General features: G+C 50.6%; 2 protein-coding genes across 3 annotated transcripts in view; one reads left to right on the top strand and one right to left on the bottom strand.

Annotated features, from left to right (window-relative positions):
- The window catches only part of POC5 (POC5 centriolar protein), a 328,992-nt gene that overhangs the window by 140,885 nt on the left and 161,548 nt on the right, over nt 1–26,559 (bottom strand). The window lies entirely within an intron of this gene.
- On the top strand, nt 5,626–7,464 carry LOC147726714 (uncharacterized). Its single transcript, XM_086962734.1, has one exon. The coding sequence runs from the start codon at nt 5,626–5,628 to the stop codon at nt 7,462–7,464; it is 1,839 nt and encodes a 612-aa protein (XP_086818860.1).

Below are 26,559 nucleotides of genomic sequence, written 5' to 3'. Positions count from 1 at the left end.
TTGTTGGGATGGTTTTTCAAGGGTGCTAGTTTCTTAGCGCAGTGGGTGATCCACTGTGTGAGATTGATGGCTGATTTGGGTCCTTTGATGTGGCGGGAGGGTTTTGGTTCAGAGATGTGGTGAGCTGGTCGGTGGTAATTTTGTTCCAGCTTCTGCGGGGAACTTGTTGTGGGTCGTGGTCTTTCTGAAGCTAAAGTGGACGCAGCTGTGGTCTGTCCAGTGGAGTCCCGTGACGTGATTGAAGGAGATGTGCTTGCTGGAGGAGAAGATTAGGTTGAGCGTGTGTCCGGCGTAGTGGGTGGGGGTGTTCACCAGTTGTTTGAGTCCGAGATTGGCGAGGTTATCCAGTAGGGTGGTGGTGTTGTTGTTGTCGTTATTTTGCAGGTGGAAGTTGAGGTCCCCTAGGAGAATGTAGTCTTTGGAAGGGAGGGCGTGTGGGCTGACAAAGTCAGCAATGTCTTCGCTGAAATGTGTGCGGGGTCCCGGGGGTCTGTACATGAGGGTGCCTCTGAGTGTGGTCTTGGGGTCGGTGTGTATCTGGAAGTGAAGGTTTTCGGCGGCAGCGAGGGTGTCGTCGGAGCTGGTCATGATGCGGATGGTGTTCTTATGGACGATGGCGATGTCTCCTCCTGTTTGGTTGATGCGGTCCCTTCGGATGATCTTATAACCATCCGGGATGGCGATGTCGGGTGCTGATGAGGTGTTCATCCAGGTATCCGTGAGAAAGGCGATGTCCGGCGAAGTGGTGTCGAGTAGGTTCCATAGTTCAATGGCGTGTCTGTGGACCGAGCAGGTGTTGAGCAGAATGCACTGCAGGTGGTTGTTGTTGGAGCTCAGTTTGGCGTTTGTGGTTGTAGAGTGGGACTTGATGCTGCAGAACCTGCAGGATTGACAGGTGAAGGGTCCATGGGTACGTCCTGGGGCGGCTCGATGGCAGTTTTGGAGGCGGCCGGTGTTGAGTGCAGTGAGCATTGCGGCGTCGTAAGTTCGGCAGGGGGGGGGGGGGGGGGGGGGGGGGGAGGCCTCTACAGGAGCCAGGGGGTCTGGTCCTGGGCGTGGAACAAGCGCGGACGGGCATAGACGGGCTTACCTTTGGCGCGCCTAGGGCGCTTCCGCTGCGCGTATGCGTCTCTGCCTTAAGTGGAGAGCGGAGGGGGAGCCGAGCGAGGGAGGAGCTGCTGGGAGGCAGGAGCGGGGTGGCGAGTGAGGAGGGGATCGGTCGGCGATGCTGTAGGGAACGGGGGTGGGGCCGCGGGGGAGCAGCGGCAGGGAGCGGGGAGCGGGGTGGTGAGACGGGCTGGGACAACAAAATGGCACCAAACAACAACAAAAACAATGCAGGGCGAGATCGGGGGCACAGTCTGGCACAGATACTTAATTAAAGCAGGGTCAATACGATAAAATGCACAATCTGGCACAAATACGATGCAGGCGAGATCGGGGGCACAGATACGATACCACAGGAAGCGGGCAGAGTAAATACGATATCAGCACAGGATGCAGGCAGTGTCAATGCGATATCAGGACGGCCTGGAGCTGGTGGAGCGACCGGTTCTGCCCAGGTCAGGACGGTCACAGCTCTTCACCCCCTCGGGTCTTTCCTTATGTTCCAGTGGGAGGGAGGAGCAGCTGGGAGGCAGGAGCGGGTGGCGAGTGGGGAGGGGATCGGTCGGCGATGCTGTAGGGAACAGCGGTGGGGCCGTGGGGGAGCAGCGGCAGGGAGCGGGGTGGAGAGACGGGCTGGGACAACAAAATGGCACCAAACAACAACAAAAACAATGCAGGGCAAGATCGGGGGCACAGTCTGGCACAGATACCTAATTAAATCAGGGTCAATACGATAAAATGCACAATCTGGCACAAATACGATGCAGGCGAGATCGGGGGCACAGATACGATACCACAGGAAGCGGGCAGAGTCAATACGATATCAGCACAGGATGCAGGCAGTGTCAATGCGATATCAGGACGGCCTGGAGCGGGTGGAGCAACCGGTTCTGACCAGATCTGTGATTTGTTTCCTTCAAGATGTGTTCAGTAGAGAAGGTACTCCAGAAGTATTACTCACAGATAATGGAGTACAGTTTACTTCACAAATTATGCAAGATTTCTTTAAAAAAATGGGTATACAACATCTACGTACTCCGCTGTATTTTCCTCAAGCCAACGGAAAAGTTGAAAGATTTAACAGAGTGTTGGTAGAATGTATCCAAAGTGCATTAAAAGCTAAGGTAGACTGAGTCTGCCATAAGGGATGTTGTGTGGGCATATAGAACCACACCTCATTCTATTTCAGAATGTGTTCCTTTTGAACTAATGAGGCAGGAAAGTTGTTTATAATTTCAATCCATTATGGAAAGTGAATTCTTTAAATAGTGATTGTAATGTAGCTAAAGAATCTGTCGAAGCAAAAAATCTTAGTGATGCTGCTAGTATTCGTAGATGTCAAAAAAATATCTTTTCAGCAACGAAACAAAGAACAGTTCATTTCACCGTTGGTGATAAGGTTTGTGTCAAAGATCCTTTGCTCTTGCAAATAGGGAAATCCAAATTGAGAACCAGCTAGCATTGTTAGTATTAGAGGTAATGCTGTTAAATTAGACAATGGGCAATGGTGGAACATGGGTCGCATAGCAAAATTCTAATTGTGTTATGATTCTAATGACAAGAGTTTGCAAAATGTTGGTGATTCCTATGATAAGAGTTTAATGAATTTTAGTGATGTTAGAAGATGTCTTAGAGTAAAGAAAACTCCCAGTAGATATATTCAATGATATATTTTATTCTTCATTTATTAAAAGGAGGGAGATATGTGGTATCTATACAGCATGTGTTAGTTCTCCTCTTTTATAGAGTATGGTAAATCAGAATGTTCCTTTGTAGTGGTTCATGTATTCTGTATATTACTTGTTGAGAATGTTTGCCTATGAAGAAGAGAATGTTCTTGTGGTAGTTGTACCTGCTAACCCGAGCCCTCAAGACTGCTTTACTTATCTTCCATGTAAATGAATAAATCCTTTATTCAACTGAATACTTCTGGCTCCTGTCTTTGCTGTGCAGTCTGACCACAAGCAAGCCCACTTCATCAACTTTAGGATATCAATGTTTGGCACTTTTCGCACTTTAAGGTAGATTTTCTTACTATAGCCCAATTAACTTTGCATCATACTATAGCCCTAATAATTATGCGTCAAAAAACACTATCCAAATGTTACCCTGGTTAAATATCAGCACTTTCTCTGCAAAATTGCACATCGCTTAGGCCTTACCAGTTTTAGACAATGTAGGCATTTTCTGCTCTGTTCTAGACATGCTTATTGTTGGCTTAGCAAACCCTGTATCAATGACTGCCGCCTATGTGAGATAGACTGTTTTACCATGATCGATGCAAACACAAAAGGTGATGGACAGAATGCAGAACAATGTCATACATTCACCCCAGTACAGAGATCTGGGCCTAAATCCATCGTTTTTTGCTCACCATGCCATTCCAGTTTGAACCCAGCCATATGCAAATCAGTATTGACCCTGTGCCACATGGGAACAGTCCAGCCCGAACTGCCAAGCCAGGTCCTCCCTGGACTGGAAACAAGCATCCTAGGACTGATTTTGGGCTTCCAGCCCTCTTCAGCCAGGATAGCTTGATTCCAGTGGCATGGAGAGCACGGGACTCACGTCTGAGCATACCCGTCCCACTTGGGGTGACAAATGCAAAAACAACAGGTGATGGACAGAATTTAGCTCAAGGTCATACATTCACCCCAGTACACAGATCTGGGCCTGTGACTGAGGGTGAATGTTTTGCCATTGTGCAACATTCCGCCAATCAACTTGTGTGTTTTGCTGTTCACCCTAAGTGGGAAGGGTATGCCAAGACGTGAGTCCTGTGCTCACTACGCCACTGGAGCTATCCTGGCTGAAGACGGCTGATAGCCAGAAACCGGTCCTAGGATGCTTGATTCCGGTCCAGTGAAGACATGGCTTGGCAGTTCGGGCTGGACTGTTCCCATGAGGCCCAGGGTCAAGACTGATTTGCATATGGCAATGTCTGAACTGGGGTGGCTTGGTGAGCAAAATAATGATGGATTAAACACAGATCTATGACTGGCGGTGAATGTTTTGCCATTGTGAAACATTCCATCCATCATCTTGTGTGTTTTGCTGTTACCATGATCGATGACTTGACTTTAATATTTTATCTATTTATATGACTTGTACTGTATGTTTTAATCATGGTTTATGGTTTTTATTAACTAATAAACAAAGTTACCTACCTAACCTTAGGCTATTATTGGGTCACAAGAGGCAACATTGTACATTTCCTGCATCTAAGAATCTAACGTGGGGCAGTTTACTATTCTCCACAGTATTAGACACATTGTTTTGCTGTGGCCAGGGCTGTAGCTAACCAGCGAGCTTGCTGATGGGGAAACATTGTGGGATTGGTCAAAGTCATGCAAAAGGGCAGCTTAAGCCATCAAATGGTCTTTTGTGTTCGCATGTCTCAGTTTATTCTCTACCGGTGTCTAGAAAGGGATTAGTGGGGGAGATGCCCGAAGTATATAGACAAGGTCTCCATCTTGGGAGCCACATCCCCAGCATGATGCCTGGGTGAGAATTCCAGATTTACACTGTGTGACGATTCAGACTCTGTGGATGCCCCCTCGGGGCACTTTTCCCCTCATTGCTCTCCCATTCTGTGTTTTCAGAACGACAACGACAATGATGACTGCGGCCCCTTTAAATCCTATGCCTGGGCCACTCCGCTGGGGGAGTCACGTGGTTCCAGCGCTCTAAATAAGGAAGACACCGAGGAAGAAGGTAGTCGTACATCGGGACCACGGATCGGACGCCAGGAGGAAACACCAGTGAGGACCTTCTTTGTTTCACCGTCGGAGAACGGAAGGACGGAGCCTGACACCGGGAAGAGGACAACAACAGCCGAAGCCGCCTGCGACGCCGAGGAGCTGAGCACCGGAACAGAAGGGCAGCCAGACCCTACCTGGCAACGCGAGTACGCCAGCCACGGCCACCGGGGGTCGTGGCTGCACAAGGTACGAGACAAACTTCAACTCTCTTGGGGTCGGGGACTGGAGGACGGGAAAGGAGGGGGGAAACCGGGTGGAACCGAATAATTAGTGTTGACACTGTGCATAGAGGACGGGGCACAAAAACGTCCGTTTAAAGAACTGCACGCACACTGGTGAAGGTTCTGGTGAAGAGCTTCCCCCCACTTCCCTTGCTTCCTGCGTAGCTTTAACGCGTAAAACCCCATATCTGACAAGAGGTCTTGTTTTTTTGTTTTGTTTCACGGTATCCGAGGAGGTCTGTCAAGCCTGAAGACCGGGGAACTCCGTTTGGGTGAAAACCTGAGGAGGAGAACAGAGTGTGACCAAGTTGTATTCCTACCTCCATGTTTTGCTTTGGACCCGAACTACATCTCCCAGAACTCCCCTGTTTAGCCTGGATTTGAACTAGTTCTCCCTGACTTACCTTGGTTATTTTGAAAACATAAATGCCTTTGACTCTGAATAAATCCTGACATTATAAGGCATCTAATTTGTCTTGGTCTGCTTCTACACTGCTCTACACGTGGTGTCAGAAGTGGGATCTCTTCGCCTTACCATGGAAAACCTTATACAACAGTTAATACGAGGGCAGGAGAAGCTAGAATGGGCAGTAGAAAAGCAGATGACTTCTGCTCAAGCAGACCGAGAACTCATGAGAGATAGTCTGGCCAACCATGCAGACCAAATGCAAAAAGTAGCAGACGATAGAAGGGAGTTAACAACACAACTTCAGATAAGGGCAGGAAATGGACCAAATGTGTCTCTCCAGAAATATGCACCCGGAGAGGACCCCGATGCCTTCCTTCTTAACTTCGAAAGGGCGGCAAGGGCATCTGGGTGGCCTGAAGCTAAGTGGCCTTTCTTCCTAGCCCCACTTCTTACCGGAGAGGCACAAGCTGCTTACCAAGTAGCTAACCCGAATGGTAATACTTCCTATACAGAAATAAAAGCTTTGATACTGGATCATATGGGCCTAGATGCAGAGGCGTATAGGGTACGGTTCAGGAAAGAACGCGGCACCCCAGCCGATAATCCCAAAACCCTATATTTTAAGCTAAAGGCAGCAGCAGACAAATGGCTAAGACCGCAGTCCCAAACAAAGGATGAAATCATGGACATGATTTATTTAGAACAATTCTTAGAGGCCTTGCCATACCCCATTCAAAGATGGTTGAAACAACACAAACATCTGAGTCCAGAACAGGCGGTAGAAATGGCCACCACGTTTTATAGGGCGCAACCTAGGGCCTTACCTTGGGATTCTGAAAGGCCCTCAAAACCAGGGAGTGGTCCTGTACGACCCGAAAAGAAACCACTAAAACCCCCACTAGAAACTGTAAAACCAAGAACACCCCGATTAGAGCCACCTCCCCTACGCAACCCCCAGTGTTTTGAATGTGGAGAGTGGGGGCACATAGCACGTAACTGTCCCAGGAAGAAACCTCCTGAAGAACCGATGGACATCGGATGTATACCCCGTGCCATCCTATATTCTGCGGAACTCGGACCCAGTTTTCACGTAAGTGTCCAGGTTAAGGGTGTGCAGGTGAAGGCATTGCTAGATTCGGGGTGCAAACAGTCAGTCATTCTACAGTCCGTTGTATTACCACTCTCTGAAGAGGTGGAAGATTCTGTACCGATTAGGTGTGCTCATGGGGATGTAAAGGTTTATCCTGTTATCACTGTCCCTGTAGTCCTTCCCCAAGGTCAGACCCTAAAGGTTAGGCTCGGGGTTGTTCCTAGTCTACCGGAGGAAATGATAATAGGGCAAGACAATCCCTCATTTCTTAACATGCTACGAAACGAGTTACAGAACATCTCTCCCAACCCCAGAACACAACCTACTCTTCTAACCCAAGCTCCGTGGGTCACCGACCGGAGTTTCAGGTATGCTCAGAAACATGACCCAACCTTGCAAGCAGCATGGTCTCAAGTGCAACAAACACCCGATAGCTTTCCCTCTTTTCACGTAAAAAACGAATTGTTATATTGCATAGGGAAACAAGGGGACACTCCTCAGTTGTTAGTGCCTCAAGCATTTCGGGAACAAGTTCTTTTTTTTGCTCATTCACATCTGCTCGCAGGACACAGAGGAGCCCAAAAGACGATGCAGATGTTGTTGCAACATTTTTATTGGCCTGGTATATTTTCCCAAGTCACTAGATTCTGCCAAGAGTGCGAGGTCTGCCAAAAAAAGAATCCTTACAAACCACCAGCTGTCCCGTTACAACCGTTACCAATTGTGGGTAATCCATTTGAAAGAATCGGAATGGATCTAATTGGTCCATTACCACGAACCAAGAAGGGACACCTCTACGCTTTGGTTGTGGTTGACTATGCCACAAGATACCCCGAAGCCTTTCCTTTGCGTACTCCCACAACCCGAAATATCTGAGAAACTCCTGGAGCTCTTTTCAAGAGTTGGTTTCCCTCGGGAGATATTGACTGACCAGGGCACTCCCTTTGTTTCTAAGTTGATGGGACACATTTGTAAGTCTTTAGACATCTCACATCAAAACATCAGTATATCACCCCCAGACTGATGGACTCTGTGAGCGTTACAACGCCACTTTGAAATTGACATTGAAGAAGCTCTTAACTGTTGAGGGCAAAGAATGGGACCAGCTACTTCCCCTAGCTTTATATGTCATCCGAAGCCAGGTACAAGCTAGTCTAGGGTGCTCCCCATTTCAGCTCCTCTACGGAAGAGAACCAAGGAGTCTTTTAGAGATTACAAAGGAAGTATGGGAACAAGAGAAAGAGGAAGATACTAAAACTTTTCTTGAGTATACCCAGAGTCTCCACTCCAGACTCCACAAGTTAAGGGAATTTGCTGATTCCAACCTAGAGAAAGCACAGAGACAACAACAAACCCTCTATGCTCTACACACAGTTTCTTGGGAGACCAGTGCCACCTGTGTAGCCGTAGCCCTTTATAATAGATGATCTTTAGGTGGGCCTTCCACAATGGTCTGTCATGAGCATCCATAAGGATCTGCCCATTCATCTTCAGAGTATTGCACCTGTAGCATGTTTGTCCAAAACTCTCTCAGGTGTCCTGAAACTTGGAAAAGAGACATGGGAATGAGTCAGAATGTTACATGGAGCCAAACTGCTCCTTTGTAGGTGCCCTATTTCATTATATATTCAAGGATGAAGGGTGTTTAGATGGCAATCGAAGATGGACTTAGCAAGTTTCTAAGGCATTGGGTAATACATTGATAGTCAGAAGAGACGCTCCTACAGGTTCAGCTCGAGCATTTTCAAAAGGTTTTTTTTCTCCTTCAGTCAGATATGGTGTGGACGCCACTGGTTCCCAGCTCCCTCAAAATTGGTTCAGTACTGCCAATGTTTTTTGAGTAATTGCACCATAAAGGAGCATGCTTTTGTGGAAATTCAATTTCTCCCGATAGTTAGTGGGCTTTCTGCCAGGCAGAAGCTGTTGTGTTTAATAGGAGGTTAATTGTGTATTTGGATACCCTTTGTAAAACATCCTTATGTCCCCTAATTTGCCTAAGAGAGCTTTTTACAGCTTAAGTCACCCTTGTGCATCAAGTGGGTCGTGCATGATTTACCTTATGTGTGCACTTTGAGACGCCAGCCAGTTTGTGTGAGATAATCTCAGACTTCCTTGTTGTTTTGTGGCGTGCAGTTTGGTCATTTTAAGATGCAGTTTTCTCTCAGCCCAGATGAAGATTTCCAGAGCCTCGTCTCTGTTCATTATCATTAGAGAGGGGATACATAGTGGGATCATGAAGAAAAGGTAACTGAATCTTGCATGATGCTCGTTTTGACCAGCTGTGCTTTACGGTTAAGGTTAAAGTGGGCGCATCTGGCTAAGTATCACTTAGTGGAAATTATGTAAATCCGTTATTAACAAAAACACTCGGTCTGTCAGACTGGGCATCACTACAATTAGTGTGCTGCAGCTTCGTAGTCGGCATTTGAAATGATTGCCTCCTTGCGCCGCTATTGTGGTGTATCTAGTCCATAAGAGTGGATCACATTTAGCACAGTTAATTTTATAACTGGATATGTTTGAGAAGAGAGAAATCCGGTCTAGAAGGGTTAGATGACCATCACTAGTATATCCTCTGCCTACAATGATATTTTGTGTGTTCCAGTTTGCACTGCTATCCCATGAATGTCTGTTGTGTCTCTGATGGCTATTGCCAGGGTTTCCAGCACTAGGGTAGCAACAGTGGAGATAGGGGACATGTCTATCTGGTTCATCATTTGATCTCGAATGGCAAAGATTTGTAGCCATTACATGTATCTCTTCTGTAGTCGGTTTATCTAGTCTTTGGATTCTTACAGGCCAATACAGGCTGTAAGACCTGCAACAGGTAGTCCCATTCAACTCGAATGTCACCCTTTTTTCACCATGAAGGGAAACTGCCAGCTTTGGATCTTGGTCCTTGCAAACCTGCTGTAGGGCGTGCATTGAAGGAAGAAAGTGGGATGCAGAGGTGCAATGAGGGACAACCCCGTACTTGGTCCCCATCTACAGGTGTATAGTAGGACCATTTGGAGTCTATTCATTGGCAAACTTGGCCATCATCTTTGCATCTACTTTTAGGAGCAATACTGCCCTACAACCGATTCAGTTCAACAAGTTTTTGCCTAGATTAGCGTGATTTTTGTGCTATTCGTTACTTTCAGTATGTTAAGGTTATTTTAGATTTCTTCATACATGGTGCATAGGCATTATAATGTCTTTCTCTAATTTCTAATACTTCGGCAGGTATCAGTCTATTCTAGGGTACTACTATACAGAAGGTCATCAATGACCATTTTCATTAATTCCTCTATTATGTCTGCCTCCAGACTGTTTTTGATCAGAGGATAGTGTAAGGATTGCATAGTGTGAACAAATCTATTTCGGTCCGTGTATTACAGCATTTTGATAAAAAAAGGGCTGTGTAATAGTCTCGGAAAGTATGTAGGATTTCTATGGGGTGGGTCAGGGTAATATTTTGGTTTGATTACCAGAATAGTGCGATTAGCGACTTGTTGCTGCATTTGCATGGCCAGTAACCTCCCAGCTTACTGTCCCCATTTGGAACACCTTTGTCTGACGCAACACAGAGCAGTTTCTAATTTCAAAGTTTATAGGCTTTTAGCTTCATCTTGCACTTCACGTGGTGCTCAAAGTGTCTCTTGGCAGTATGAGGAAGAGTAATCAGTGGTTACGGTCTTAATTTGTTGCTCTAGGTTAACTCATGAGTATGAGGTCTCCCACTTTCTGCGTGCATTTTCTCACCTCGTATAAAGAACTTACCTGCCATGACAGTACTCATGGAGAAGTAACTGCTCCCTTGTTTTCTTCCAGGTAATAATCTCAATGGTTTTTGTCATGCAGAGGTCTGTATCTGGAAATATTCAATACCCATTGGCTCGAGGGAGGTTGTGGAACTCTCATTCTAAGCAATATTTGTATGGCATCATAATCAGACACCCCAGCAGGCTGGATGACTGTGCATGTAGTGTAGCCTAGAAGGGATGTGGATATCAGTAAGTAGTCTATACTTGGTGATTGGCACTTGATGTGAAAGCATAGTCTCTCGTTCTGCATGGATTCACTATGTAAAGGTCGGTCATCAGGTGCCCTAGCATCTTTCTGTCCACAAGTGGATGGGTCAATGGGTGCTCAGATTTATCTACGAATTGGTTGATAACTAAGTTCTAAAACCTCGACCAGGAATGTTATAGGTTTTGCCTGCTGATACAGTATTCTGGAAATATCTTCTATGGTCTTTGATCAATGTTCTTTATTTTGGTGTGAATCGGGGCGTGTATCAGCCCAATGAGAGGAGTGTGTTTATGAAATGGGGCTTGTGCCTGCCAGGGAGAGTTGAGGTGGCAATATGGTGTTCAGATGATCACCTAGTGTTCTGACAAAATTGGGACCTACTATTGATGGAGAGCTTTGAAGGTAATAATGCATGGAGTGACCCAGGTAATGGGGTTTGATCAATCTGAGGACAGAGGTTGGCTCTTTAGACAGGTGGATAATCATATGCCACTTCACTAGGCTGCACCCCGCTGCACCCCATCTGGCTTTTCATCAGGAGTTTTGTTGTTAGGCAAAACCAGACTCTTGGCCGAGGGAGAAGGTTGGAGTGTGTGCAATGGTTACTGGCTAGTTTATCTTAGTATGATTAGGTCTGGATCTGGTCAATCAATCAAAGCATTTGTATAGCGTGCTACTCACCCGGAAAGTCTCAAGGCGCTTGGGAGGGGTGGGGGGTCCTCTACTGTTCGAACAGCCAGGTCTTGAGTTGCTTCCTGAAGGAGAGGTGGTCTTGGGTCAGGCGGAGGTGGATGCAGTGCAGCATGTTTAGGTTATCCAAACATCGGTCATCTGAGGCGGTTTTAGTAGTGAGTGAGTGAGATGTGTCCTGTGCATGTGGCTGTCTGAGTTGATTTTTGGACTCTAATCATGTGGACCACTGCCTGGTGATTTCTTCCAGCCTTTGGCTTTCTACTGATGGGGAGGTTGGAGTTCCATTGGTCCATGTAGTGATGTTCAAGTCTTTGCCGATGGGTCCTGTTGCAGTATCTGAGTGAGTTTCTTCAAGAAAATTCAACTAGTCCTCTAGTTGCCCAGGATCCTCAAATGCGGAGGTTTTATTTGCATGGGTGATTAACATCTTGGTGGGGTATAATAGGGCATAATGAATACCGAACGACGACACCCAGCTCATCCTCTCCCTTACCAAGGACCTGCATACTGCCAAAACCAACCACTACAAGGGTATGAAGGCCGTCACCGAGTGGATGCGGAGCAGCCGCCTGAAGCTGAACTCAGACAGAATGAAAGTCCTCATCCTCGGCCCTACCCAGTCTGCCTGGGACGACTCCTGGTGGCCTGACAACACTAGGAACAGCACAAACGCCCGCTGACCACGCACGCAAATTGGGATTCATCCTCAACTCCAGCCTCTCCATGTCAAAGCAGGTCAGTGCCGTCTCCTCCTCCAGCTACAACATTGTAACAACCTGGGGTTGTCCCACGCACTGGAATGTTGTCAAAATACGAAGGGACAAAGGGCTATCTCTACCTCTAACTCATTGTACCCTCTACAGAAACTCGACACGGACGTAGACATTCAATCGGAACACTGGCCCTTTAATGAGGACTGGGAATACCAGTGGGAGGAGTCACGTCAGGACACGGCGACGTCTTATTCCAGGGAGAACGAATCAGGAGTGTGTTTATTCACCCGGAGGGAGGAGACGGAGGAATGGAGCGGAGACGGAGAGAGAGACGAAGCAGAGCAGAGTTTGGAGACGTGGGACAAGACGAGACCGGGAGTCGTTGAAGCGGAGATGGGAGACGAGAAGCCAGGAGGCCACCGACACTACGAGCCACCCAGCCATACACCCGCGGGAGGTGTATGGCTCAGCCAGGTACGAGACAAACTCAGGGGCTGGGTCAAACGTAAAACTACTAGTACCGATTTACCCTGAGGTATCCCCACCCGGTCTTGGTGTATCCCTTCCTGAGCACTAATTTCCCTCACGCCGGCATGAAGTTACTCGTGTTGCACCGATAGTGTGGTCCTCACTCCCTTACCCTATGAGCACGTAGAAAAAAAACGGAACAGAACACTGATACCTACTATCTTTTTCCCTGTTCTCTCAAACGAGCGGCAAGACGGAGACCGACGGGCCTGTTCCGCGGAGAAGACTCGACAGGGAGCACAGAACATCGGCGGCTGAATCTGGGATCAGAAAGACCGCGAGAAGTCGTTCTCCAAGGGCAAAGATACCATCGAAGAAGAAAAGTTCAGACTCGTTGTATACCAAAATAAAACCTACGAAAACTAAGATCAGTGTGTTGCCTATTCATCCCGCACCCGTAACAGTGGTGGTGAATGCGGGCATAGGCACCATCTGTGGAGTCAAGATGGAAACGGTGGTGGAACAGTTAGTGAAAGGACAAGAACGGATCGAGTGGGTACTAGAACAGCACTTAGTATCTGCACAAGCGGATAGGGAAGTTATAAAAAAAGCCTTTGAAGAGAAAAATGAACAACCATGGGTCGACCCCGTTATCAGAGGAGGAACAACGGAGAGAACCATATCCCATGGAACGCCAGCAGTCTCCCTACAAAAATACTGGACAGGAGAAGATCCGGATGCCTTCCTATTAAATTTTGAAAGGGCCGCCAGAGCATGTGGTTGGCCAGTAGCAAAATGGCCGTTTTTTTTGGCGCCCCTATTAGGAGGAGAAGCACAAGCCGCTTATCAAGTGGCCAATCCTAATGGAAACACTTCATACACCGAGATAAAGAGAATAATTCTTGACCATTTGGGACTAGATCCAAAAGCCTATCGACTAAGATTTCGGAAGGAAAGGGGCTCAGTCGGGGAAACCCCCAAAACATTGTTTGTAAGACTCAAAATGGCCGCAGACAAATGGCTTACACCCGCTACGAGTAGCAAGGAGGAAATACTCGACCGCATTTATTTGGAACAGTTTCTAGAGGCCCTCCCATATGCCACCCAAAAGTGGCTACGGCAGCATCATAGTTTAACAACCGCCCAAGCGGTCGAAATAGCCTCCTCCTTTGCTAGGGCTCAACCAAAAGGTTTCCCATTTGAGCAGGACCGAGAGAGAAAGATAATGGGAAGACCTGAAAAAAGTGTTTCACGGGGCAGAGAATTAACACGCCCTCGGACCTGGAGAACAGAAAACAGCATCCCTTCAGGTCCACAATGCTTTGATTGTGGACAATGGGGACACATTGCAAGGATGTGTCCGAGAAAAAGAAACGAAGAAGAACCGATGGAGGTTGGCTACCTCCCCAAGGCCGTACTGTTTTCAGCAGAAATGGGTGGATCGTTTAGAGTAAGTGTCAATGCAAATGGATACACTCTATTGGCTCTGTTAGACTCAGGCTGTCGCCAGTCAGTAATCAGATCATCCTATGTAAATCCAAAACAGTACATTTCTAAAGGGGTTGTTAACATTAAATGCGTCCATGGGGATATCAGACCATATCCAATTGCCGACTGCAGGGACAACTCCAGAAGTAGGAGTGGGGGTGATGGAAAATTTACCGGAAGATCTAATAATCGGAACAGATAACCCTGGCTTCTTAAATATGTTCAAAGACAAGTTGGCAACACAGGGACACACCTATAAAAGAAATACGAAACTAGAGGAACGGCCCAAAGTGAATTACCTTAGTTTTGTAAAATTAACCCAAAATGCAAGCTCTCCCACAAAGTGCTCGGCTAAGGCAGCAGGTTATGATTTATATAGCGCCTATGACTATTTGATACCGAGTAGAGAAAAAGCGGTGATCAAAACGGACTTACAAATAGCAGTCCCCACAGGGTCCTACGGCAGAATAGCTCCTCGGTCAGGTTTAGCCGCCAAATATTTTATTGACGTGGGAACGGGGGTTATCGACGAGGATTACAGGGGTAATGTAGCAATCCTCCTCTTTGATTTTGGACCAGAAACATTTCGGGTCACCAGAGGAGACCGAGTGGCCCAACTTATTTGCGAGAGCATAGCCTCTACAGAATTGAAAGAAGTAGACCGGTTGGACGACACCGAACGGGGGTCTGGAGGTTTTGGATCCACTGGGATACAAAGTGAATGTGTACATGCGGTTCTTCCTCACGACCCGTGGGTGTTGGATAAAAGTTTCAAATTTGCCCAAATTAGTGACCCAACCCTGTTGAATGCATGGGAACAGGCCCACCAGAGAGCGGTAGGTTCAAAAAATGTTCCCGGCTTCATCATACAAGATGAAGCGTTGTATAGAATTGGGAAAGAAGGTGACTCTGCCCAGCTTCTAGTGCCTGTATCTTTCAGAGAGCAGGTCCTTTTTTTTGCACATAGCCACCTTGTTGCCGGACACTCCGGTGCTGAGAAAACGACCCAAAGTGTTCTCCGGCAGTTTTTTTGGCCCGGGATTTATAAAGATACTGAGTCCTATTGCCGAAAATGTGACATATGCCAGCGGATGAATATGGTCAGACCTCCTGCCGTGCCCTTACAACCCTTACCAGTTATTGGGAAGCCTTTCGAGAGGGTCGGCATGGACCTGATAGGTCCGTTGCCCAAGACGAAAAAGGGGTTTCAACACATCCTGGTGGTGGTCGACTATGCCACAAGGTTTCCAGAAGCTTTTCCCTTATCGGCTGCCAATTCTAAACAGGTGGGTGATAAAATGATCGAGTTATTTAGCAGGGTAGGTTTCCCAAAGGAAATTCTGACCGACCAGGGTACTCCGTTCGTTTCTAAACTAATGAGAGAAATTTGTTATACGTTGAACATCCACCAGATCCGTACCTCTGTTTACCATCCTCAGACGGACGGACTGGTGGAACGTTACAACCGTACTCTAAAGTCAACTCTCCGTAAGATGATGGAAGTCAGCGGGTGTGATTGGGACAAGATGCTGCCACTGGCGTTATACGCCATTAGGGCCCAGAAACAGAGTAGTATGGGAGTATCAGCTTTTGAACTGCTATACGGCCGTCAACCCCGCTCCTTATTAGAAATGACCAGGGATGCTTGGGTCAACGAACAGACAGAGGAGGTTACTGCTACCCTTGATTACGCCACAGCCCTAAAAACTAAACTGGGAAAGTTAAGAGAGCTGGCGATGGACCATCTTATGGCTAGCCAGACTGGCCAGAAGCGTGCTTATGACAGGGGAAAAAAGTGGAGACAACTAAAGGTAGATGACTGGCCCTTGGTTCTGCTGCCTTCCTCCTCACATAAATTCAAGGCCGAGTGGATGGGCCCGTATAAAGTTGTCGCTGTCATAGGGCGCACTAGCTATAAACTGCAGATCGCTCCAAATAAACAACAGTCTTATCATAGTAACCTTTTGAAAAAGTGGCTGGGGCCGCCCCCTGCCGAAATTCACTTAGCAGAAGGAGCAGGATCGGATAGCTCGACCATTGACCTGCTGGTACATAATGAAGAATTACAGGGACAGCAACAGTTGGAACTAAGAAATACTCTGAGTACATTTGAGGACGTGTTTTCAAGCCGCCCAGGGAGAACGTCTCTGGCTGAACATTGTATTGATACCCCACCTAACAAGAAAGTTAGGATTAAGCCCTACAGAGTCCCCGAAGCCAGGAGAGCGGCTATAAAATCTGAAGTGGAGGAAATGCTTCGGCTGGGAGTGATTCGGCCATCCAAAAGTGATTGGTCCAGCCCTATTGTAATGGTCCCTAAACCGGACGGCAGTCGAAGATTCTGTATGGACTTTCGGGCTCTGAATGACATCTCGCTCTTCGATGCATACCCCATTCCCAGAGTGGACGAATTAATTGAAAAATTGGGCAATGCTAAATACATTTCGACCCTCGATTTAACTAAGGGGTATTGGCAAGTTCCCCTACGACAAGAGGATATCAAAAAGACTGCATTCTCGACTGATGAGGGTCATTTCGAATTTACTGTATTACCGTTTGGCCTCCATGGGGCACCGGCTACGTTTCAACGTTTGATGAACAAAGTTTTAGCTGGGTTAACGGGGTTTACGTCTGCCTATTTGGATGACATGGTCATCTACAGTCCAGATTGGCAGTCTCATCTGAGTCATCTGTCCACAGTATTGAATACTCTACGGAACGCTGGTCTCACAGTGAACGCAAAAAAAGTTAAATTAGCCTTCCAGAAGGTCAAATACCTTGGCTATGTGTTGGGACATGGACTGATCGAGCCTTAAATAGAGAAAGTGAGGGCCATTGCTGACACCCCTTTCCCATCAACTAGGAGGGAGATGAGATCTTTTTTGGGTCTGGTTGGCTACTATCGGAGGTTTATACCACAGTTTGCTGATATAGCCGCGCCCCTTACCGATGCCTTAAAGGATAAGGGTAAGGCCTCAACACCGGTACATCCTAAAGAACTGATGCAGGAGGCTTTTCGCACATTGAAGTCCATCATTACTTCAACCCCAGTGTTGTCTTCCCCCGATTTCTCTCGCCCTTTTTCGTTGCACACGGATGCATCGGATTACGGAATTGGAGCTGTACTTTCCCAGATCGGGTCTGATGGGCATGACCACCCGATCCTGTACGTAAGCAGGAAACTTTTTCCCCGGGAGTTAAAGTACGCTACGATAGAAAAAGAATGCCTCGCAATCAAATGGGCCATTGAGAAACTCGCATACTACCTCGAGGGACGGCATTTTGATCTCTTCACGGATCATGCTCCACTGCTGTGGATGGCCCGCAATAAATCAAAAAACGCTAGGGTACTACGCTGGTTTTTAAGACTACAGCCATATACTTTTTCCGTTCACCACCGTAAAGGTATTGAAAATGTGGGAGCAGATTTTTTGTCACGTCACCCACTCACCGATCGGGAGTGTCCGGAGGGGGAGGTATGTAACAACCTGGGGTTGTCCCACGCACTGGAATGTTGTCAAAATACGAAGGGACAAAGGGCTCTCTCTACCTCTAACTCATTGTGCCCTCTACAGAAACTCGACACGGACGTAGACATTCAATCGGAACACTGGCCCTTTAATGAGGACTGGGGATACCAGTGGGAGGAGTCACATCAGGACACGGAGACGTCTTATTCCAGGGAGAACGAATCAGGAGTGTGTTTATTCACCCGGAGGGAGGAGACAGAGGAACGGAGCGGAGACGGAGAGAGAGACGAAGCAGAGCGGAGTTTGGAGACGTGGGACGAGACGAGACCGGGAGTCGTTGAAGCGGAGGTGGAGGACGAGAAGCCAGGAGGCCACCGACACTACGAGCCGCCCAGCCATACACCCGCGGGAGGTGTATGGCTCAGCCAGGTACGAGACAAACTCAGGGGCTGGGTCAAACGTAAAACTACTAGTACCGATTTACCCTGAGGTATCCCCACCCGGTCTTGGTGTATCCCTTCCTGAGCACTAATTTCCCTCACGCCGGCATTAAGTTACTCGTGTTGCACCAATAGTGTGGTCCTCACTCCCTTACCCTATGAGCACGTAGAAAAAAACGGAACAGAACACTGATACCTACTATCTTTTTCCCTGTTCTCTCAAACGAGCGGCAAGACGGAGACCGACGAGCCTGTTCCGCGGAGAAGACTCAACAGGGAGCACAGAACATCGGCGGCTGAATCTGGGATCAGAAAGACCGCGAGAAGTCGTTCTCCAAGGGCAAAGATACCATTGAAGAAGAAAAGTTCAGACTCGTTGTATACCAAAATAAAACCTACGAAAACTAAGATCAGTGTGTTGCCTATTCATCCCGCACCCGTAACAAACACCCTCCGCATGCTTCGCAGGATCTACAAGTGGATCCCAATCGAAACCAGGAGAACTGTGACCCAAGCCCTCGTCAGCAGCCGGCTGGACTACGGCAATGCACTGTACGCAGGAATCTCGACCAAACTGAGCTCTCCCTAGAGGGGGATTCTAGGGCTGCGAGCTGATCGCTTACCCGGACCTCGTTTTTAGAATTCATTAACTGCTTTTAAAACTGATTCTTGCGGAGCACTTGGAGCGCGATTTTACTTGGGGGGCTTTTAGTGTAGCTTAAGGGGTATTGTTTTTTAGTCAGGTACACAGACACCCTACTCACCTGATTCTTCTCTTCTGCCCAGCCGCCTTGGAACCGCTATCGGCGGCGGTGGGCGCCATCTTGGGTGAGGCAGGGGGAGCGCTCTAGTCGCGCCTTCCTCCCACCCTCCTCTCACCTATATAATGTGTGTAGTGACCAGACGGCGCAGCGGGCTGGCGCAGCGTCGAAGCCGCGCCTAAGCCAAGCCCGTCTGAAAAAGTCCGCGGCAGACCGGGGCCAGGGGCTACGACCCTTGCCTCTCCCGAGGGCCATTCGTATTCCTATACTAGGAACAGGCTGCTGGAACTCTGTCCTTCCCTACACACTGCCTGTAGGCACTCGATGAATGTGTTGGACATACGCCCGTGTCCACACTGCCCATTTCAAGGTAGGACTATGCTGGTGAGTGACACTGACAGGGTTACAGTAAAAGGTGGGCTATTAAATTGCAGATCTTTAAGCAAACACTGCCTCCAGCTGTGGGATCTCCTACTTGATGAGGACCTGAACTTACTATTCCTAACGGAAACTTGGTTGGGTGAGCACTCTGATCCTGATATACTGAATGCAGTCCCTCCAGGATTTACCCTCCATAGACTTGACAGAGAAAATGGGAGGGGTGGGGGTATTGCCATTATTGTCAAGCACCCCATTGAGTGCGCCCTGAGACCCGTAAAAATTGACAATAGCGAAGCTGGCGAATTCAACATTAAACTGAGTCAGCAGGAATCTATCTCGGGCATTTTAATCTATAGGCCTCCGGGGTCCCTGGGAAATTTTCGAAGTAGCTTATTGGAAGGGATTACTCAGACTGCTATTAAACACAGTAAAGTACTAGTGCTGGGGGATCTAAATCTACACTTGGAGGATCCTCTATAGAAGGAGGCAGCAGACGTTCGATTAGTCCTAAAAGAGCTGCAGCTTGACTTGTTAAGTGTGGCCGCTACCCATGAGAGGGGTCATTGTCTGGACCCTCTGTTCGCCAGCTGGGATATGATAAAGCCACTTACTCCCCTACAGCTCCCTTGGTCTGACCATTTTTTGGTCCCATTCCTTCTCTCGTATCAGTTACATAAGTCTACTAGGTCTGGGCCTAGCAATTTCCCACGTCGTAAATGGAGACTTTATTCTCAAGAGGCTTTTGTTCTGGCCATTCAGAGGGCCAGGCCACCGCTGGCAACTAACAGTGACTTGGCCAATAAGGAATTTAATCAGCTTGTGGCGACCACCTTGGATGAGCTTGCTCCTTTGAGTAAAGGCAAGGCCAAGGAGGGTAGACAACGCACTGCCCCTTGGTTCACACAGGAACTCCAGCATATTAAATCAAATTGTAAAAAACTTGGAAGGAGCTGGAGACGGAATCCCAGTGAACAGGGCAAAAGCAGCTATAGCATAGCACATAGAAGCTATCAGTATGCAGTACGCAGAGCGAAAGCTAAATACTACCAGTCTCGCATTGAGGAAGCCGAGAGCTCCTCACGGGAACTGTTTAAAATCTACAAGGAGATATCCTTGATCTCCAGCTCTAACGCCCCTGCATGCGACTCCATGGCAGAGTGCAATAGAGTAGCTGACTTTTTTCCAACAAAGTCAAGTCCATTTATGCCTCCTTTTCGAAACAGCCAGGGAGGGGCATAGATTTTAGAGCCACGAGGCGTGGCTTGGGCGCCGATGGCGATGGTCGCCTGAGAGCTCGGCTCCGGGACTAAGCCCGGGATTATCCTGAAAATCGGAGGCTGCGGGGCACCCCGGACCCCGCATTCTGCTGAGTGTGCCGACGGTAACCTGCCGAGGCCCCTGGTGGAGATCGGACAAGGATTGCTCCGGAGTAAGACCGAAGTTTGCGGAGTTGCGGAGTGCGACCCAACATGGCGCCCGGACTCCTTTGTCCCCCTGTGAGGACCTACTGACTTGAAGAAGAGCCGTGGGCAGCGACTGGCGCCCGGCTTCGCCATCCCCGGCTGTTCTAGGCATGGGACATTTATTGGCTTGGGCCTTTTGCAACGGTTTTGCGCTCGGTTGGACGGCCGGGTGGGTGCCCACGCAGTGGAGGGCACCGGAAGCGGACGCCCTGTGATCCGAGCGGTGGCCGCCTCGCGACTCCGCAACTAGCTACGTCTTCCCGGCCAGTCCACCTACATGGGAGGCGCGACACTCTGGCGCCACAGATCATCCGAGGGAATTGGTGGCCCTCACCCCGGGGCTGTGGTGTGTGAACGGGTCTGCCCGACTCGGCGACGGCTGTCTCCGCCCCCCCATCGGTGCCCTCGGACGCCGTGGCGGTAGCGTGAGCCGAAGCGGCGGAGTCTCCACAGGCTCTGGAGAAGGAGGTCGCCCATACCCGAATTGAGGACAAGCACCCGGGAAGGTCGTGATCGACACCTGTACACGGAGACACCTACTCCGGGACCCTCACGGAGTGCCCCTGGCAGCATGGGGAAACCTAGAGGAGCCAAGGGATCCACCCAGACCACCTCGGACTCTGAAGCCCAGGACAAAGAGGAGCATGGGGACCCGAAAAGCTCTGGTAGCGCGCCGTTGCAGCAACAGTTCGACCGTGTCCTAGAGGCGATAGAGGCTACGAGATCGGCCCTCCAACAGGACATTGCTCAGGTGGCGACGAGCCTGGGCCTCCTCAGGGCGGACCATGGCAAACTTTCAGACCGGGTCAAGGAGGTGGAGGGCACGGTGAAAACTTTGGAGCCGGCGCAGCGAACCTTGGCTGCGACGCTGAAGGACGCCTTATCCCGAATTGAGACCCTCGAACGGAGGGCGGAGGATGCGGAAGGCCGCAACAGGAGGAACAACATCCGAGTGGTGGGCCTGCCGGAAAAGATCGAGGATGGCGACATGGTGCGATACTTGGAGACCTGGCTCCGAGACACGGTGGTCCCGGAGGGTCTGTCCTCCTTCTACACTCTAGAACGGGCCCACAGAGTCCCAGCACGACCCCCACAGCAGGGACGTACCCCGAGGCCGGTGGTGGCGCGGTTGCTGCATTTTCGGGACAGGGACTTAATCCTCAATGCCGCCAGGCACAGTGGCCCGTTCCAAGTTGCAAACAGTCAGGTGAATATCTTCCCTGATTACACCTACGAGACGCAGCGCAAGCGGTTCTCCTTCCTAGCGGTTAAGCGCGAACTCAGGAGCGAGGGCATTCAGTATTCACTCCTATATCCTGCAAGGCTCCGCGTCATTGTCGATGACAAAACCCAGTTCTTCGACACCCCGGAGGAGGTCTGTGACTGGCTCGAGCTATACCGGACAGGGAAAGATGGTTTTGGCTCCTCGTCCCAACAGGCGGATGAGCCGGAACAAAGGAGGCGATCCAGGAGGGTCAGGAATCGCCGCGGCCGCACGGGAGGGCCCTCGACTGCGGAGACATCGTCGGAACGGAGGGGAGTGTTGGAAGTATTGTCGGAACTGTCGGGAGCAAGGGACGAAGCCATCGAGGAGGAAGACAACCCGGGTGCTCAGGGGGCACCGTCGGACTCGGAGGATTCAGTGGCAGATAGTACACACACACCGGTGATCACACCGAAAGCGGTGGAGGACCTTCTAGATGGACAAGGGTAACGGGGTATACTGCTTTGTTTTGGGTGGGGGCCCGGCAGGGGGGAGGCGGTTGCCGTCCTTTATTGCTGACGACGCGGGTGAGAGGGTTGGGGGGCCTCTGCTTTTGCCCCGGAAGGTTTTGGCACTGTTTGGGGCTTGATATAGTCCTGGTGGCCTGGGCGACAAGGGCCCACTGCCTCCGCCCAGCCCGCACCTGGCCCATAAGGCCTTCCTACGGTGGCGACCGTAGGATTAGTGGGGGTTCTGGGGTTGATATACGACGAGGTTTGGATGGGATCTAGATGGTGCTGTTTGGGTCCTGTTCTGGGGTGGGTGGGGGGGGGCTTTGTTGGTTCTAGGGTGGTTTGGTTTTGGTTGGGGAAAATGGCCGCCATCAGCGCTGGGAGGATTGATGCCTTTGCTTTGTGGGGACCCGGATGGGGGGACTGTGCAAGAACAATCTGGGACAATGGCTGATGTTGCTAACTTGAAATGTGTTACTTGGAACGTGAGGGGGCTTCACACTATGTCCAGGCGCCACAAGGTCCATGCTTATTTAGTGCGTAGGGGAGTGCAAATGGCGCTGCTGCAGGAAACGCATCTGAACAAGGCGGAAGGGGCGGCGGATTCAGCGTAGATGGCGGGGGCAGGTCTTTTCCACGTCGTACTCTGCTTATGCCAGGGGGGCGCTAATATGGATCAGGGCAGGGGTCCCCTTCCAGGTCACGAGGACAGTGTTGGATCCAGAGGGGCGTTTCGTGGCCATCTCAGGCACTCTAGGAGGGAGGGACCTGAACGTTTGCTGTGTGTACGCTCCTAATGTGGACCAGACTGCCTTCCTTTCCAGGTTATCGGGCTCGTTGGCCCACTTTTTCGCCGGGCCCCTCCTGTTGGGGGGGGGACTTTAACTCCGTAGTGGATGTGGACATAGACCGCTCGCATCCCCCGCTCCCCGATTCCCCGGTCCGTCGCACGGCTAAGAGTCGTCAGGATTGGCAGACCCGCTGGGGTTTGACGGACATTTGGAGGGCGCATCACCCCGCATCTAGGGATTATTCATATTTCTCGAGCCTCCATGAGCTGCATGTCAGACTGGATGGCTTTCTTGGTTCGCCCGAACTGGTTTCGGCAGCGGTCCGATCGGAGTACTTATCGAGGACCATCTCGGACCATAACCCCCTCCTACTGGACATTCGCTGGTTTCCTGGGACGCCGGCGGTGCCCACCTGGAAGATGCGACCCGAGATCCTCGAGGACAGTGTCTTCAAGGCGGACCTGGGGGAGAGAATATCGGATTATTTTGCGTCCAATGGCGGCTCCGCGAGTACTAGGGCGTTAGAATGGGATGCTTCTAAGGTAGTGGTGAGGGGCTACTGTATCTCTAAGAAGGTGGGCATGAGGCGCGTCATCCTGGCTGATTTGGACACGGCGGACCGGGCACTCCGCGAGCTTGAAGTTAGCCGCCCCGGACACCCGGAATTGCAAGCACAAACGGCGGAGGCGAGGGAGAGGGTAGCGGTGGAGGTCGAACGGCTCCGCTGTTTTGATTATAAGGCCTATACGGTCCGGTCTATCGCGGAGGGAGACAGGTCGAGTGCGTTGCTGGCGTGGTTGGCCAACCCTACGCGCCAGTCCCAGACGACGACAAATATGCGTGGAGCTGACGGGACCGAGGTATGCACCCAACCGGAGATTCTTGGTTGCTTCCGGCATTATTATGAATGTTTATACCGCAGTCGCTCCGCACGTGACCCAGACCGGCTCGATAATTATCTTCGCCCACTGGAGCTCCGCACAGTAGGACAGGAAGTGGCGAAAACTCTAGGTTCCGATATCGACTTGGGGGAGATCCGCGGGGCTAGCAAACGGATGGCGAGGAACAAGACCCCGGGCCTAGATGGCCTACCAGTGGAGTTCTATGCAGCTTACGCTGACCTCTTAGCCCCTCGGTTACTGGTGGTCTACAGGGAGGCAAAGAGGCTGGGGCGACTCCCGAGCTCGATGTGTGAAGCGTTGGTGGTTCCTCTCCTCAAACCGGGCCGAGACTCATCCGACCCGGGGTCCTACCGTCCCCTATCAATGTTGACGGTGGACTACAAAATATTGAGCAGCATCTTGGCCTCGAGGCTGCTGGGACATATGAGTTCCCTGGTGCACGAGGACCAGGCCGGCTTCATCCCGCCGCGGAACACGACTATGAATATTCGTAGGTTGTTCCGCTTGCTAGGGGAACCATTTGTGGATGCCCCGTCCCCGGTAGTTTTGTCGGTGGACCTGGAGAAGGCTTTTGACAGCCTGGAGTGGGACTACCTCTGCACGGTGTTACGGAGATTCGGCCTCGGGGAGGGATTTGTCAGATGGACCGCGGTTCTTTATGCTTCTGCTTCGGCCAGGGTCCGATCGGGCCCATTGATTTCATCACGGTATCCGGTGGAACGAGGCACGCGGCAAGGGTGTTCCTTGTCCCCGCTTCTCTTCGCGCTAGCGGTGGAGCCACTGGCGATGCACCTTCGCTCGGGAGCCCACTATACGGGCTTATGGACGGCAGCGGGCCCGCATTATGTCTCGCTATATGCGGACGACCTGTTGCTCTTCCTAGAGGACCCGGTCGACGCTTTACGGGGAGCGGAATTGGCGCTCACGGAGTTCGGAGCGGTCTCGGGCCTCCGAGTGAATTGGTCTAAGACCTGTCTTTTTCCGGTACGCAGGGGTACCCCCACCCCTGCGCTAAGTAGGGAGATTAGATGGGAGCCCGACTGCTTTAAGTACCTTGGGGTATTCGTTTACCACGACCAACCCGACCTCCTAGATGGGAACATTGCCCGCTGCATTCGAGCACTCCGAGGTTGCATGGACTTTTGGGCCACGCTGCCGCTCTCAGTGGCGGGACGTATCGCCTTGCTCAAAATGGTGGCGCTTCCCCGGTTATTGTATTACTTCCGAACTTTGCCGATCTGGGTCCCTCCGGCCACGTTTCGTCGCTTACGCTCTATGGTGGTCGGGTTCCTCTGGGGAACGGGCCGGCGGCGGGTGGCCCTTAATACCTTGATGAGGCCGAAAGACGAGGGGGGGCTCGCTGTGCCGGACTTCGAGAAGTACTATCTGGCGGCGCAGCTCCAGACCTTCACCCAGGAGATCGCCTGGGAATTCAGGGGCCCGGAAGACGGTAGAGGGACGGGTATGGCCAGGCATGTTCTCTCCTTTATAGCGCTGCGACAACGCTTGGTCCTGCGGGACTTGTCGATGGAGGAGCGGACTATCCGACTGTGTTGGAATCGGGCTCACGCCAGAGGCCAACTGAGAACACCATATGCGCCTGAAATACCGTTGGGGATGCTGACGGCCCTCCCCCACGGAGGGGATTGGTCACGATTGGCGGCCTGGGAGGATTCCGGTTTACAGCTCGTCGGTGATCTGTACGAGGACGGAGCGCTCTTGTCCTTTCAGGATCTCATTGACCGCTTCGGGATCTCCCGGGGCGACTTTCTGCTGCACTCGGCCATTGTGCGAGCGATCCAGGCACACTGGCAGAACGGGCTGGAGGAACCCCACTTGTCTCAGGTGTGCCAGTACGTAATGATGTCGGCGGGCACGGTGAAGGCGGTCACTTGCCTCTACGGCAGGTTGATTGCCGAGGGATTGGCTCCTCTCACCACATTGAGGACCCGCTGGGAGGAGGACATTGGTAGAGAGATCCCGGAGACGACCTGGGCCCAGTTGGTGAGACGTGCCTGGAAGGGCACACGTAGCGCCCGTTTCCAACTGGTCCACTATTATGTTCTCCATAGAGCGTACCTGACCCCGGTGAAAATCAGGCGTTATTTTGCCACGGCTTCAGCGGAATGCCCTAGATGCCCGGCTCAGGAGGCGGACCTCCTACACATGTTATGGGCCTGTCCGGGACTGACGTCCTACTGGCAGGAGGTAGCGACGACTCTGGAGGAGGTGACGGGGAGGCTCTTATCATTCGACACGGCGGTGGGGCTCTTACACTGGTTCCCCCATACCCCCCGGAATAAAATTTCCAGTAAATTTATTGACCTGGGGCTCCTCCTTGCTAAGCGAGAGGTGACCAGAAACTGGAAGGCACGAACTGGTCCGGCAGGCAGCAGATGGCACAGTGAGCTTTTGAAGTGGGCGGCGGGAGAGAGCGCGCTGAGATATCAACTGGCTTGGAGACAGGGTAATGAGAAGGCGCAGGAGGCCGCGTTGGAGTGGGAAATGCTAGTGCAGGCCCTCAGGGATTATTGTGCCCCCAGCGACTCCGAAAGTGAAGAAGCGACTCGCCCCGAGTCCCGATGAACGTCAGCACTGACAGTCTTATTACCTTCCCCGTGGGTCAAATAGCAGATCCTATGTTGATGGCTCCCTGGCGCTGGTGGTGGGG

Source organism: Lissotriton vulgaris, chromosome 3_1 (assembly GCF_964263255.1).
Source record: "Lissotriton vulgaris chromosome 3_1, aLisVul1.2, whole genome shotgun sequence".
In the NCBI taxonomy this organism is placed as follows: domain Eukaryota; kingdom Metazoa; phylum Chordata; class Amphibia; order Caudata; family Salamandridae; genus Lissotriton; species Lissotriton vulgaris.
This window is presented reverse-complemented; position numbering and strand designations above follow the sequence as displayed.

Bases quoted from the DNA above. Each gene is read 5' to 3' on its own strand.
- LOC147726714 (XM_086962734.1), top strand. From the start codon at position 5,626: ATGGAAAACCTTATACAACAGTTAATACGAGGGCAGGAGAAGCTAGAA.